Below are 16,084 nucleotides of genomic sequence, written 5' to 3' on the forward strand. Positions count from 1 at the left end.
AATAATTTTACAAAACAACTACCTTAAGCGAGTTGCCTAGGAAAGCGGCACAAAAATAATGATAACGGCATAACAATGGCGCATATTTCATCCGTTTCGGGATTATTTCGAAAAGATGCGCTCTCGTTTAATTGGCTCGCCCGCCATTATCAACGATCACTTTAATCGGGAAAATGGGAGTTCGCGCGTATAGGGCCCCGGGACTCTCCGCACCGGAAATAATCGAGGGCGGCGGAAGAGTACACATCGGCGGGGAGGGGATCCTCCTCGCTCCCGGGATCGTCTCTCGAGGAGACGAAAGAACGCTCGCGGTTTAATGCTTCCAACGTCGGTCGAGACAAGCTGAGCAAACACTTTTCGCGATATTACCAGGCCCTGTGCGCGGACTTACCGCATGTTCTCCGCCGCGTTTCCGCAGGAGCTCCCTCGAACCCTCTCCCATTTCTTGTCCCTCTGGTTTCCTCATCTTCCCTCCCCCCCCCCCATCCTCCTGGCTCTTCTCCTCCGCGAGGAAATAAATCACCGTTTCGATTTGCTTATTTGCTGCTTTATCGCGCCGTTTTGCGCATTATCGGCTCTCCGTGATAATTTTCTGACAAACGACATAATTAACTGTGCTGCGTCGTAATATAAATTGATGTCGAGTTTTTCTTTTCGGCCGCGATAGCATTTTCTTAATGCTACTTTAATGCGCGTACTTAAGCAACAAAAAGGCGGTCTGTTGCGAAGAAGATCGAGAGGACGGAATTATTAATGATATTTATTGTATCATCATGCGAGACGGTATTTTCTTCGAGATCAATAATTTGATTGCAATGCGCTCTCTGCTTGAAAATTGAATACATTTTCCGGGAAATATGCATTAAAAATGCTTTAGTTGAAATGTCAAATTTATTTACTTTGCTAAATAAACTTATTTTTCAACTGAATAATTTGTTAATAGATTTTTCCAACGATATAACGTACGTTACATGTGGAAGTCTCCTGGTTTGGTAAGAAAGGTTGATGGAAATGTCGCAAACACAATCTCAACAGAAATTTGTTTGCGCGTAAATAAAGATACCGGTTTTTTTTATAAAAATGTATTATTTGCTCTGGAGAGTGTATTCAAATAAGATTTAAAATCGAATGATCACTAATCGCAATTTTTGCATGTCAATGTCTACAAAATTAACGCGTATATTTTGTCACAAAATTTCCTTATAATCGCGAGAGATTCAACGTCCTTTCTCCCTCTTCTTTTTCCTTCCGTTTTGAAATCCAACAGTGTCCCGTCCAGTGGTACACGCCGTCGCCAGAGACACGCGAGAAAGAGAGAGAGAGAGAGAGGGCGATAACTCGATAACACGCAAATAAATGGCGGAGGATTGCTCCTAGATCACATGCGTCATAATCGCAGAGTAGTCATAGCAAATTGCTGGGAAAATTAAATGCCCGGGGATTCGTTCGTCATGCCGGTCAGCGGGTGGTGGTGGCGATGAGAACGTGGGACGAAACGGGGGTGAAAACCCGCGCGCGCGCACCTGGCACGAGCTAATTAGCGTCTTGATTTACTTAATCCCAATTAATGCCTCCGCTATGCCGTCTCCCTCTCTCTCTCTCTCGCTCGCTCTTGCCTCGTGTTCTTGTGTGCACTAGGCGGTGAGCGGGAGCGCTATCGCTCGAATTCGGCACGGGCGGCGCGTTTCCGCTTCGCAAATACCGTCGGATTATCCACGTGTGGATACACACGGCACGGCTAATGTGCCGAGGCCGTCGGAAACTCCTCCGTGCGCTCACCTGTACGAATTAACGCTACTTAGCGCAATCGACTCGGCCCGTTCCGCGGTTATCTGCCCGTTCCGCGTAATTGCGCGATAGGGCAAGGGGGCGTGTTTTGCGCATTTCGAGACAACGGCGATAGACGAGATAGAGAGGTCCGCGCGGACCACGAAATATCATTTGCGTTCTTACACGAGAGAAATTCGATGTTGGGAATATCGAGAGGATATATCGCGGACGTCTGTAGCCGTAACTTGCCTGCCGCATCGCCGAAGGCTTCGGAAACGGCCAGGCAAAATTTCAGTTTTCACTACCAAGACTCGCACATTATTTACGGGCCTCGGAGTACGAAATTGCCAGCGAGACATTCTCGCGGGATGAATTCGCAGCATCGCATCGGCACGCGGTGGTAGGTCGATATCGCGTCGTCCATCGGCCGCGTATACTTTGCATTGTTCCCGAGGACATCATGGTAGGCTAATCACCGTAATTCAATCAGCCGACGAGATGTTTTAAAGGGTCGCGCGCGCGCGCCCGCGGGAGGGTGGACCGGACGGTTTCGTCATCAGCGACAGCGGGCCCCTCGCACCCGCTCGCCCACGTAGCGATTGACAGATGTTATTTGCACAAGTAGACCGTGATCCAGCTCAAGCGCCACCGAAACGCTACAAGCGATTCCATATTTACACGGCCCGTTCCCCGCTAACGATAATCGCGCAGGTGGCTCGTCAAAGGAGAGAGGGCTGGACCGTTACATCGCGCGGAGAGACGCAAAGACGCGTATTTACATGTTATTTAACGCCGCAAAAATTATAAATTGTACAAACTCGTTGAGGCTGCTTTCCTTTTAGAGAACAACAGTCCGACAGTTTTGACACAGATCGTCACACGTCGCTTTCCATTTAGAATTTCATACAAACTCGGGAATCTTTTCTTAAAATTTTGTCCTTTAAATCTTGGCCATTTCACGGTGACAAACTCGAGTGTGCTAACTTGTGTCGATTAGTGACTCCTGAAAGGAAAGCAGCCTAGGGTCGCTATTCGTAATCAGATCTTGTACTCAAGACCGTCTTGAGGCCGAATCAGACTAGCAATTGCCGACTCGGGTTGGATTGGCGATTGTCTTCTGGCCACTGAGAGTCGGTTAAATCGCCGGCTGCCTTGCTCTCATTGGCTCGAGGACAATCGCCAATCCCAGTCCAATCCGAGGCGGCAATTGCTAGTCTGATTCCGGTCTTCAGGATCATCTTTAGATACTCCACAGCCAGTGAATTGTTCCGTACAGCATCTCTAGATAAATTCAAGGCGGTTTTGAATGTAAGATCTGACTTTGACTACCGGCCCAAGTCTCGATACACATTCCCGAGTATTTTTCGCGAGATATCGTTCCTCCTTCCATTCCCGCGCTATTGATGAAATGTCGAGAATTTTCAATAAACAGTGCAATTTCGCGGCATCGATGTTTCTAACGAGGACGAGATGGACGGGGGTGGATACAGTTTTGTTGGCAGAAATTTCGCATCTTTTTAGGCGCGCGGTGTACAAGGGCTGCATCTTTTTAAGCTGCGGACGCGTTTCCGGCGGGACGGTGAAATTATTGCACGTATTACCGCATCCTAACAACACACCGACCGTTCTTTTTGTTCGCCGGACGCGGACGGCGCGAGCGGCGGTGGTTGGAATCGCGAAGAATCGCGGCGCGTGTTTGTTTTTAATCATTCTCGCTGGAGCCTGGCGCAGGAGAGAGCGTAAATCTCATAAATACATAAATACAAAAATGTCAGCCGGGAGCGAATCTGCAGCGGCCGCCGCGGGCGGGCGCGCCTCCCTTTTTAGTCCGCCGTGCGTTTGCTTTAGACTTCTCCGCTTTTTCTCCTCCGAGCAAATCGTGCCGATCGACGCGTTTTCCAAAGCCGAACCGCACGGAGAACGCTAAAGCGCGAGGGGCTCGTCCTGACAAGAAGAACTCCGGTGTCTCGGCGGGCTTATTTGTCTCCAATTTCGGCGAGCGCCGGAGATAATCGACAGCGACGCTGTTAAACACTTTGATGTCTCTCCGTAATGTTGGGAAACACAGGAGCGGTTGATGAAGCGGAAAACTTAAAATTGATGAAAGAATCAAGAGAGAAAGAGAGGAAAACGGAGAGGTCGGTCTCGCGACGGTTTCCACGGGACTCGAATCAAAGGGAATATTTTATTCGGGGGATGTGCGCGCGGTGGTATCCCCGCGAGGAAACGACGCGAGCAAATGTCCTCTCGGGTTTGATTACCCCACGCCGCTTTCAGCTGATGATCACCTTTGGCCGTTCGTAAAACAGTTGGATCGATTACGGGCGCGGGAGATCCACGCTGGTTATCGCGGTGCATCGCGGGAGGATCTTGAGAATAATTACGCGCACACACGTGTAATTATGCAGGGCTACTCTGCTCCGCGGGATTGTGGAAAGTAGACGAATTACACGAGTAACGTCTTACCACGGGAGAAAGAGGGAAGCGAAGTGGCGAATTATTCGCGGCATGGCCTTTATGAAATATTCAAATTACCCCTTGCTCCACGGGCGAGCTTAATTAGCGCGGAGGTAATGTCCCCCGTTCTCGCAGCCGCATCTTTTTTTCATTGGGTTTATCGTTTCAGCGGGGCTTGACTCTGGCGGGTTTTGTTTCGCTAACGCATTCAATTACGTCACGATAAATCATTTAAGTGTCTTGTTACTTTAGAGACTTGAATTATTTCCACCTATCCCAATTTCGGGTCTTGAAGACCGTCAGTTGCACAAATAGAGTCGGTTGTCGGCGAGCCGCGCGGACAAAGGCCTACGCGCCGCGTTTCAAAGTTAATTTGCTCGATATGACGAGTTAATTTGTTTCCGCCTAACATTGGCCGACCGCGATGTCGCGTAACTGCGCATGGGTGCCGTATTGAATGGACTCCCGCATAAATTATTCATCACGACGTTTCATCCAGTTTTAACTCTCCTTTACCCACCCCGATCCGCGCTCTCTCGAGATCTCCCCGCGTATTACTTTGAGTATACGAGGGAACGAGCTTTACGAATTATTCCACGTGACATGTGTGTTATTGCGTTATATATTCCGCAGATATATTGTATTCGCTTTGTACCACGGGCCGCTGTTGGTATTGCTCTCGGTGAAACGTACGCTCGAAGAAAAATCTCGTTGCAAACGCCGAGCAAGTGATTATTATAGAGAAACGAACGACGCGTCTCGCATGAAAATGAAAACCTCGTCTGCTATAAAATGAGAATCGCTCTTCTATCGCGGTTTTTTTTCTATTGAATTTGGAGAATCCGAAACGCCAGAGACGAGAGAGAGAGAGGGAGGGAGAGAGCAATTTAGATAACAACAGGAAATATTATTAACATATCAATAATCGACTCATGAAGATATTCGTTTTGGTAATTAAATAATGCCGCGCGTATCAAATTTACGCGTAATCTAAATATTTATGTACCTAAAATAACATGGGATTTACAGTCCGCGGTCGAATTTAATTGCGTTATCGTCGGCCGTGTAAATGACAGATCGCGAAAAAAATGGCGAGCCGCGGCGCCGCTGCGCAATTTCTCGGAACGAGACCGCGGGCGGCCGCCTCGACGCCGCGCGCGTTACTTGGAGATACGGAAATGCGGAAAAATTGCCGCGCGGCATCCTACTTGGCCGGGATTGGCCTGTCGATCGCGGGGGGCGCGCGAATTACGCGAGAGCGATTTTCTCCCGCGCTCTCGGGAATACCTGCCAATCAGTGTCGCGAATTCTCACACGGCGCGTTATCCTCCGCCCGACTCTTCCAATCGCGGGGTGCATTCGCGCTCCGCGCGCGGCCCGCGCCGCGCCGCGCCGCGCCGCGACCCCGCCGGAGCGTTGCGCGAGCGCGACGTCACATTGGTAATTCCGTGTCAACAATAATTCGGCGTACGATCCGAAAGAGACGCGGGTACGCGCGCGCGGCTCGGTGTGACAGGTCACCCGAGAGCGGACGCGGCGTCCGGGGTCGGCGCGTATTCGCCGCGCGATATACGAATTTCGAAGGGAGGCAGCGCCCAGGAGCACCGAACGCTAAATAATTGCCGAGGCATCAAGCGACCATCGTTTAATTCCGGATTTTCATCCGTATTTTCACTGAATTTCATTAATCCCGAAACCGCGACAGGCGCGCGCGTCTTGATAAAGATGGCTCTTAAAATTTATTTACTTGTTGTTTCATCTTGTCGCCCGGATTTCCGAATCTTCACAGGGGATGGCGGGGTGAATATTTTACGAATGTAGCGAAATTCGACGATGTAAACGGCGCAAAACGTCACGGGGGTAGCAGCCTCTCCCCGTCGAGCGTGGCGCAATTTTCTTTTAATTTCTTTTAATTTCCGGGACCGAGACCTCGTTGATGTCGTTATCTCGGCAGCTCACTTCACAGGGGCTTGACAATCGCCGCATCGGCAGCGGGATTATTAGGCGCGCTCGATTTCGCGTCCCGCGATAATTGTCGACGCGGAGTAAATTTACGCAGTTTCGCGCAAGGTGGAACCGGAAACTGTCAAAGCGATCTTATTTAGGAGCGAGCGATGCCGACGTTTGCGGGAGGCTAAGAACGAACGTCAGAACTTTTTAATTGGCCGTCCTTAATTAGCCGAGTCCCGAGTAATTATACTGTCTCTCGCTCCGTTTCCGTGCGCCAACTCTCGCCCTCTCCCTCAACGTCGCACCCCTTTGCGCCCGCTCCGCGCCGCTCGGTGTTTTCACTCGGGTTCCTTCCGCGGCTCGCGATTAACTATATTTACTCAATTTCATAGCGGATAAACGCGAGCGTATTCTCTAAATAGCCAACCCCATTTGCGCATTATTGTTGAGCGAGAGTCCTACGGGTGTCTGCTTGCCGCTCGAATTAACGTTTCTTACTCCGGAAAGTGTAGACACGCGTTTTAAGAGGATCCCTCAGCCATCTTTTTTACCGACACAGTCAAATGTATAGTTTTTGCGCTTGTCAATCCTCTTTCATCGGCGCTTTTGTGCACAAAATAATACCAGGATAAGTTGCGGACCGCAGAGCAGAACATTTAAATACTTTAAATCAGTTCAGAAGTTAATGAAAAAAGATGTCGGTATTCGAAATTTTCAATTCGTAATTCGTTTTTAGTTCACTTCTGAACTGAGTGTTTTCCCGGCGTTACTTTGTGCATAGAAGCTAATAAAAAGAATTACAGGCGCAAAAACTATATTTGACTGTGTCGGCAAAAAGATGGCTGAAGGAGTTCGCTTGCGGAAGGATCCTTAATGAAGAGTTTCGCCAAAGTACTCGCTAAGGCACCGGCGGAGATCGAGTGCTCGAGTGTTAAAATGCAGCGTAATTCACCGCGTAATCGGGTCGTCAGGATCAATCGCAAAATTCGCGGATACTCGCGGGTGCGTAAAAAAACAAATGCACACCCTTAACATTTTTAAATGATAAGCAAACGACCGGAGAGAAAAATGCGCGATGAGTCCCCTCCTTTGACTGGAATAATTCCATAATCCGTCGAGCTTTTGAGAAAGCAAGAAAGGAAAAGGCATTTCGAGCGAGGGGGGCGCGCACTTTTATTTATCCCGTCGCGGCGTCTACTCCCAGTTTACCAGCGGGTTTCATCGAAATTTCATTTGGCGACTCTAACGGCTCGGAATGGCACACGATCGGCCATTATCGCGCCGCGTGCTCGTCGCGTTTTGTAACGCGTTCCGCATATCGCGCACAGGCTAACACGCGCGGCGCCGTGCATTTATATTTCACGGCGGGCCGCAGACACGTTGGCGTTGCCGAATCGCGTCAATAGACCGGCCCCTTTGACGTTTTAGCGACAGTGCGCGTCATATCGCAATTGCGCCGCGATAGGATCTAACACACGCGGTGGCAGCGGCGGTGGCGCATTGCATATGCACCATCTGATACAAGCGTATCGTCGCCTGGTCCCGGCTCTCCCGCGTGCGCTTTTATATTTTATTTGATTTTTATCTGCCGTCCCTCGCGGCGTATCAGCGCGGAACACGCGCTCTCGATTCGGAAACGTTTTTCCCCGTTTTTCGAACGCGCGCGCGCGCGCGAGGCCCGAGCGGAGGAACTCGCGGGAAAAATGAGCGTTCAGCGCCGCACCGTTGCAAAATAATTTCGTTTATATCCAGAACCTTTTAGGGGAGGTTCTTTTACTCCTCGAAGGCGCCTAAAACGATTGTTTTTTAAATTAAAAAACAAAGGAATTGAGAGGAAAGGCCTCTATCGTGAGATAAGGTTTTCAACGTCCTCTACGGATTGTCCGTCGTTTGAGCCTCTTGCACCGTTGAAGCGGAGACTGCGATTTTGTATCGCGTTACTCCGTTTCCTTCGTTATCCTTACGTGTCTCCTGCACATCTCTCGTCTGTGGTTTCAGAGGGTGGCAGGCAGATAGGGCCTCACGCTTGCACGGTGTGCCAAAACGTCGTCGAGGGAAGCACGAACAGCCGCGCGTTACCGCGTAGCCAAGCGTCGCAGTACGGCCTGCGGGAGGAGCAAGTGCCGCCCGGTGCACGCGTCTGCAACACCTGCCGCTGCAAGGCCGTCCGAGGACGTTACACCGCCTGCCCGCTGCCGGGCTGTCCGAATCTGAGCAGCTCCAAGTCGAGAGTGAAGCGGCTGAGAGCGTTGCCCTCCAAGTGGCTTGACCTGCCGCCGGAGATTCGAGAGCCAATCGCTCAAGAATTCCGTGAGTACTCCACGCAAGTTTTTTTTGTAGAATTTATCCGCGTGCGCGACAAAATCTGGACACCTGATTGTATATAATTATATTATCTGTACCACAGTTTTTATATCGCTGTGTCTTTACGCATGCAAGTTTTACATTTTGTCTGAATTTTTATAGAAATACTTGACGACTGAACCGTTTCTTTCAGAAATACCAAACAGCGCGACGAAATGCTGCTCAGCCTGCTTCAGCCGCATCTCGCGCCGTTTGGCGCCGCACCTCGCCGGCGGTACCGAGGTGTCCGAGGATGGTACCGACGCGTTGTCGCGCCAATGGTCGGACGAGGAACTCGAGCAGCTCCGCAGGGCGCTCCGGGAACACGGCACCAATTGGCCGAAGGTTGCCGAGCAGATACCCGGCAAGACGAATCACCAGTGCAAAAACTATTATTTCAATTACCGAAAGAAGTTGAGTCTTGATCAAGTAGTGGCTGAGTATTACGCGTCGCTAGGTGAAGAACGACGACCGTGTCTGACCGATGAAGAGGAAAGCGGTAGTAGTACTAGCAGCTGCGATGAGCTAACTGTTGTAAGTTTCTCACGAATTATTAAAGATTACTTGGTTTAGAATTGTATTAATCTGAAGTCACGGAGTTCAAAGCGAGAAGTATATACATTTGCGCATGAGAAAATACCACTCTGTTGTTCTTGTAAATTACAAATGGAACTAGCTATTAGTTAGCTGTTAATTATTTTTGGTGCAGTTGTTAATTTACATTCTTCTTTATCAATAGATTGCGTCAAATAAAATGTTGATTTGCGCATCTATTAGCCTTACGCTATTTTCTTTTTCAGGGTCACGATACAAGTGACACAGCTAGCGCAGGAAGTCCTGCTACTACTATGACAGGCGGTAATGCAGCGTCTAGTGGTACTACGGCAACATCCTCGTCATTACCGATGTCTTTCCAACGATCCACCGAACAGAAACTTGGCGAGAAACTCTCAGATATAGCAGTCGTATCTCTCGTGCCACCCGGATCGTCGCATCAGTCTTCCTCCAGTAGCGGAACAGCCACTGCTACATCTGGTGGTAGGGAAGATTATGACAGCTCCGCCACGGTAAGATAAAGCTCTTGAGCTGAACTTTCTTTGTCCAAATGTGTTTAAAGTATTCTGCATACAACACACGCACAATTAGTGTTGTTCTTTGTAGTGGCGTCTGAAATTGATGGAGTTGAGAAACGAGATGCAAAACAATGTTTTTGCGAGATAGGACCGTCTGATAGAGGTGCGCTAATTGTTTCAGGAGACAGCGGACGAAGGTCAGGGAGGTGCTGACTTGGATAATGGCAGTGTTGTGGTGACTCTGACAACCTCCAACAGTAACGCGACATCGTTGCAACAACAGAGTCAACAACAGAGCCAGCATCCACAGTTACCATCGATTGTTCATTCGCCACCTTCGACGACGAGTAATGCCAGTCCCATCACTGTTAAAGATCTCATGCTTGGGGTTATTGAAATGCAACTGAAACGTACTCCAAACAGTCCAGCCGACGGCGGTTCGTCAGCACCAAATAGCTCTAGCACTCCAACGATTTCTAGCATTTTGAAGACCGATCATCGTAACGATATAACATATGTCCGTGGTTACAAGTCGTCATCAAACATGGCAAACACCGCGTTGTCTAATAGAGATACAGGTCTTGCAACGCTCTCCGTTGTCTCGGGGCCGCATCATGCTCATCGCTCTGCTCCCAGTCCTCAGCAAATGGGTAGGTTTATTAATAATGTCATTATATTTTCTTATTTAATGTGTCCAGGCAAAATAACGACTGTCACATTTATTCAAAATCCATTCTTTTGCTTTGTAAGCTCCTTACGTTATTCGTTAAAAAGATTAAATGGACTCGTTATATATTTTCTTTCCTTTCAGGTCAAATGCAAGCTACCATTACTCCTTGTCCACCTTCTGTACCAAGTAATCAAGCTTCATCTTCGGATTTGCTGCCTAAAGAAGGTTTGGTTATGCAAGTTATGCAGGTACAACAAGCGCAACAAGCGCTCCGAGAAACGGAAGGAACGTTGGACTTGAGTATTAAAAAGCCAAGAGTACAACAAGATTACAATCACTCGATGCAGCTTCACAAGCCATCGACGGTCACGCTCTATCGATCGGAACCACCGCCGGGCGCGTATTATCACCCGCACGCGCCTCATCCCGAGCAAGGTCGCGGCGCGAAGAGTCCACTGATTTATGCCTCGTCACCGCGACCGCAAGCACCCATTACACCCAAGATGAACAAAGTCAACGTACCACCGCCTCATCCCAAGCTGTCTCCAAAATTGAGCAATATGGGCACACCGAGTGCTCACAAAGGTGGTTCCATCACGCATGGCACGCCTGTACCCTCGGCACGTTACGAAGGCCTGTTGCGACAAATAACGCCGCCCGGTAATCCAACGGTTGGAGGTGCCGCTCCAAATGCTAATGAACGAGGTGGCGGCAGCGCCGTCAACGCCGGCTCCGCTGTTCCAGGGACACCGAAGGATACAGGTGGTTCCATCACTCAAGGTACACCGGTGCTTCCATTCGGGGTAGACAAACGCGGTACAGCCATATACGATTATCATCGCACCATCCGACATTCGCCTGTCACGGGCGGTAGCAACGTTCCACCACCACCGCCGGGACAAGGTCCTACAAGTCAGGCGGCGTCGCCGGCCGTAGTGGTGAGCCATAGCGGCAGCCAGTACAATTCTTATTCCACCTCCGGGCGGCCACCACCTAGTTACTCGATGGAGCAGCAGTTGTCCAGCCGGCAGATTATCATGAACGACTACATTACAAGTCAGCAGATGCATGCGCGTGCTCGTGGCAGTAACGTTGGTGCGCCTGTTCCTCCTGAGCCAACCGGTAAAAGTGAGCCGCCACCGCCACCGTCGTCCAACCTCTATTACACCAGCACACCACCTCCATCACAGACGCATACGCAGCCGCGGCAAGGCGTCATTCAGAGGCACAATACGCAGAAGCAAATGCACTATCCGCCACCGCCGCCTGGCTTGGAAGCGTTCTCCAGTTTAGTGGATGTGGCGGTACAGCAACCCAGTCTTCCGGTGCCACATCCGCACAGCCATCCAGCTGCATCTGGTAGTGGGGGCCACGAGGGACTCGGTAAGACAATGGCGGATCGCTTGTTGGCCGACCGTTACGACAATAACCGAGTGTTTCGCGACCAAGAGATGCGGCTACAGGAACATCATCGTATGGCGGCAATGCAGGAACATAGATTAGCAATTGCGGCTGCAGTGCAGCATCAACGCGACAGAGAACGCGATCGAGAGCGCGATAGAGAGCGCGACAGAGAACGCGAACTCGTTCATATGCGGGAAAAGGAGGAACGTTTGCGCGAAAAGGAATTACATCAACAATTAGAGCACCGTCTTGCGATACAGCAGCAGCATCATCATCAACGTGAAAAGGATCTCCAGCAGCAAGAGCATCGTCTCGCGCAACGAGAGAAAGATATACATGCCGAGAATGTTCGTTTGGCTATACAGCAAGTTCGGGAAAAAGATATCCAACACGAGCATCGGCTTAGTGTACATCAGCAGCAGCGAGAAAAGGAGATACATCAACAAATGGTAGCGGCTGCCGCGCAACGCGAGAAGGAACACGAACATCGACTGGCTGTACAACAGCATCGCGAGAAGGAGCTGCAGCAGCAGGAGCGGCTCATTCAGCAACAGCGGGAGAAGGAACACGCCGAACAGCAAGCGCATCGCCTGCAGCAAGCGCATCTCCAGCAGCAACATCAGCTTCACATTCAGCAGCAACGTATAGAGGTCGAGAGAAGACACATGGCGCAAATATACAGAGAGCAACAACAACATCTCGACAGAGATTCGAGACTATTAAGCAGCGGATTCCCGCAGCCCAGGTTGCAGCTATCTCAACAGTCTCAACAGCAGCAGCAGCAACAGCAGCAGCAGCAGCAACAACAACAGCAGCAGCAGCAGCAGCAGCAGCAGCAGTCGTCGTCGACATCGGGACGACAGAATCAATCCAATCAGTCGAGCGAGCCCACTCTCACAGCAGCCAGTCTAATTGATGCTATCATCACGCATCAGATCAATCAGAGTTCTGAGAATTCAGGAAGCGGATCCTCGGCCAATCAACCAACACGTGCTGGCGATCGTCTCTTTCAGGTAGCCGAATATATCTTTATTTTCTTCTCCAGTTCGTTGTACGTTTTTAAAGTAAGGTTTTTTTGACATTGCGTATCGCAACTTATTCTTTTTCGTACATTGAATCCGTCTTTTCAGGGATTTCATCGCGAAGCTCAGCAAGAACCTAATGGCATAGCGCATAGTCCCGCCGGCGAGAACAGCGGCGGTGGAAGTGGTGGTGGCGGCAACGGAAGTGGCAGCAACAAGGCAATCACTCTCGGCGAGCATGTTGAGCATGTTGTCTCTAAAGATTATGGCCCGCCTCATTCCTCATACAGATCTTATGGGTAAGTTTCCGCGCAAAGCAAAAGTCTCGTTGCTTTAACTCGATGTTGCAGCTCGCAGCGAAAAAGTTCGTTTTAGTAAAACTACATTGCAAATCCATGTCGTAAATAATGGGAACTTTTTATTTTCCAAACCATAGATATCAAATTTCTGATGATCAATGGAAGAGAAGAAAACTTAGTGACCCGGATTCGGTGAAGACCGGAGATGAGCGTCAAATAATACGCGTCGCGCAACAGCAGCAGCAGCCGCAGCAGCAACAACAGCAGCATCAGTCATCGGGAAAACAGCAATATCATTCGGTCGAGCCGGTTTCACCGCCAGAGGCAACTACCAATCATTACGGACGTCGCTTCTACGAATCGAGCACTGCCACATCTACTTCCGGAACTCCCTCCAACAAGCCGCATCAGATATCGCCGTTCGATTACGTGAAGAACAAAATCGTCGAGGTGATGCGCACCGAGGACGATAAGGCCGGCGGTGGCACTGGCGGCGGCGATGGTGGTGCGAGCCTCGACAGAAATGGAGGTGGCAATTCCGTCGTGATAACCGAGAAGGATGAAAAGGGGGCTGGTGCGGGAGGCATGGAAAGAAGTCCATCGAGTGGTGGCGGCGGAAGCGGCGGCGGTGGCGGCGGCAGTAGCGGAAGTAACGAGATGGTCGACGATGCGGGTGGGCCGAATCCAACCACACGTGAACCACCGCCGCCACCCACGCCTGCGGCTGCAACCACGTTCTATCCATATAATGCGCTGACCGTAGGGGTACCCACGGCACCACCGTCGGCTCCGCCATCGAGCACAGCTGCACCCGCCTCTGTGACGAAATCGGAGCAGATGCAGGCCGAGCCGGCGCCGTTGCTCTCCTCTCAGTACGAGCCGCTCTCGGATGAGGATTGATAGTCCTCTGTAACCGCTCAGCGTTGTAAATGTTCTTATACTAAACTGGCATACGCTAGTACGACGATACACGACTATTACGGATGCCGAGAGATGTTGTGGCATACGTCTTTTTAGGATACTCGCAGATGATCACCGAATGGAATCATGATTGATTATATTGGACGATTTATCGACGCTTTACGGGCAATCAGAAGCCACACTGCGTTCTTGTCGGTCGCCAAATCCTAATCTAATTTAAGAGACTTCTTCTTTTTATATATACGCATATATGTATATGCATATGTAGATATATATATATATAAATATGAGAATTTGCGATCTCCGGCGTGATAAGTGCAGAGAAGTATGATGTTTTAAACAAAGCCCCCCTCCACACATATTGTTGTTTTACAAACTCTTTGTAACTTGATTGTATTTTTAGTCAAAGATCATTCCCGTACTATGCAAAGAGAGGTAAACACACATTTACGAAACAAATCATTTTATTTACCTTCTCGCGGTGTTGCGCTGGCTTTCAGTTAAATACATAGCGACGAATAGTTTTATCTAATACTTAGTTATTTGCGATGTATAATTTATATAATGTCGATATATGGACAAAAAGTATAGTCTGTATAAATATATGTATATGTACGTGAAAGAAACCTATGACATTTGACCGCCATGATTTTTTGATGGACTCCTTTTTTTAAAATCTCGCGAGTTAATTGTACAGGTTCGTATTTTAGTTTAGCAAAATTTTATGAATGCAATAGTTTCAAAACAAAATCGTTACATAATTGTTAAATAGTATTTACTCGCCTATACATATATTTTTCACTTTTTAGGTTTTTCGATACTCGCAGATGTATATGCGTACGTCAGTCCCGGTTTATTTCGCAAAACCGGGATTGATATTCGATATATATCTATTCTATTTCGTATGTACTAATGTACCAAGTGCGCGAAGCTTTAGTCGATTGAGGTGAATTATTATTTTTTACGTTGACTTGGGCTCGATCAGTCCGCAAAAAGACGTCGGTATACGCGCAAACATTCGATCTGTGAAACATCTAGGTCTATGTATGTATATCCCATGTTCACAATACAGACGCTTCTTTTGTACATAAATGAAAAAAATATATGTAATCGTTAAGCGGTAATAATATACAACGCTAATGAGGGCGTGTGTGTTTTTATTTGGAATGAGTCTGTGATGTATCTGGGATTAATAGATTCAACTGTGTTACATACCAGTGCAAAGCATAGCTTGTAATTTGAACTGAGAATGAGAGAGAGAGAGAGAGAGAGAGAGCAGAAAAGATGAAAGGCACGAGATACGTCAAGGAAAATACCGTACAACGTATTCTGGCACACGTGGGTAAATACGAGATGGCTAATCGAGAATATTCTAGCAACGAGAATCAACTTTTGACGGTCGTCCTCATCTTGATGAGGTGGGTTTGAAAAACGAGATAAAAGAAATTGTAACACAAAGTGTATTGTACATAGTATGTAGTATATATTAATTTTTAAGTTGATCAAGTAATATGGCTAGATAATCCGTACATACTATTGTATAAGGAGTTTAGGTTTAGCGATAAAGTCGACGTAGCCAGCATTTAGGAGTTTAAAACAGCCACGAACTGATTTTAGGGGAAAGAGATTTTCTCCGGGAACTCTACTTATTAATAAATGACGGCAAAACAAATGGGCGGGCGATTAAATTGATGGGGTTATCATTCGCGAAGCGAAATTGGATGTAAATTAATTTTATCTGTTTCAAACAAAGAGAGAAGGCGAGAGAATGTGTATGCTCTGACTATCACGTACACGACGCACAGCACACGCGACACATACATGTATACATGCATACTTTTTATACAGCCTAATTTTGTATTTGTAGCTTCAACTATTTTGCGATCTGCGCCTTGTTTCTTCGCCATCATCGTGACATCCGACAAACATCGTTGCAAGAGTTACTTCTTTCAATCGTTGCGCCGTGAGTCACCTGCTTCTGCCGGATTGCGCCTCGATTATATATATATATATATTCCATGTCGTTTTGGACGACTGAGATATCAAGACTACAGAGATTCGCTGTACAAAGACGACTGCCTCCGTTCGCACGCCAGCGATTAGACGATTAGCCCTCGTTCATTTGTATTTTCGCTTCTTCTTTGCATCCTCGGTATCGGCGAGTGTATCCTCGGT

The 16,084-nt window shown here is 48.6% G+C and overlaps 1 protein-coding gene across 2 annotated transcripts in view; it reads left to right on the forward strand.

The window, feature by feature from the left end:
• LOC105564009 (nuclear receptor corepressor 1) overlaps window positions 1–15,055 on the forward strand; it is a 31,745-nt gene extending 16,690 nt beyond the window's left edge. For both annotated transcript variants that reach the window (XM_012016071.1, XM_012016072.1), the window contains exons 8-14: window positions 8,176–8,487; window positions 8,675–9,054; window positions 9,321–9,587; window positions 9,775–10,243; window positions 10,405–12,680; window positions 12,798–12,988; window positions 13,126–15,055. In XM_012016071.1, the coding sequence (XP_011871461.1) occupies window positions 8,176–8,487; window positions 8,675–9,054; window positions 9,321–9,587; window positions 9,775–10,243; window positions 10,405–12,680; window positions 12,798–12,988; window positions 13,126–13,888 (4,658 nt within the window). In that variant the 3' untranslated portion in view covers window positions 13,889–15,055. The remainder of the gene's footprint in view (window positions 1–8,175; window positions 8,488–8,674; window positions 9,055–9,320; window positions 9,588–9,774; window positions 10,244–10,404; window positions 12,681–12,797; window positions 12,989–13,125) is intronic.
• Window positions 15,056–16,084: the final 1,029 nt, after the last annotated feature.

The sequence above is a fragment of the Vollenhovia emeryi genome, unplaced genomic scaffold, assembly GCF_000949405.1.
Source record: "Vollenhovia emeryi isolate VEMERY1.0 unplaced genomic scaffold, V.emery_V1.0 DF939169.1, whole genome shotgun sequence".
Taxonomy (NCBI): Eukaryota; Metazoa; Arthropoda; class Insecta; order Hymenoptera; family Formicidae; genus Vollenhovia; species Vollenhovia emeryi.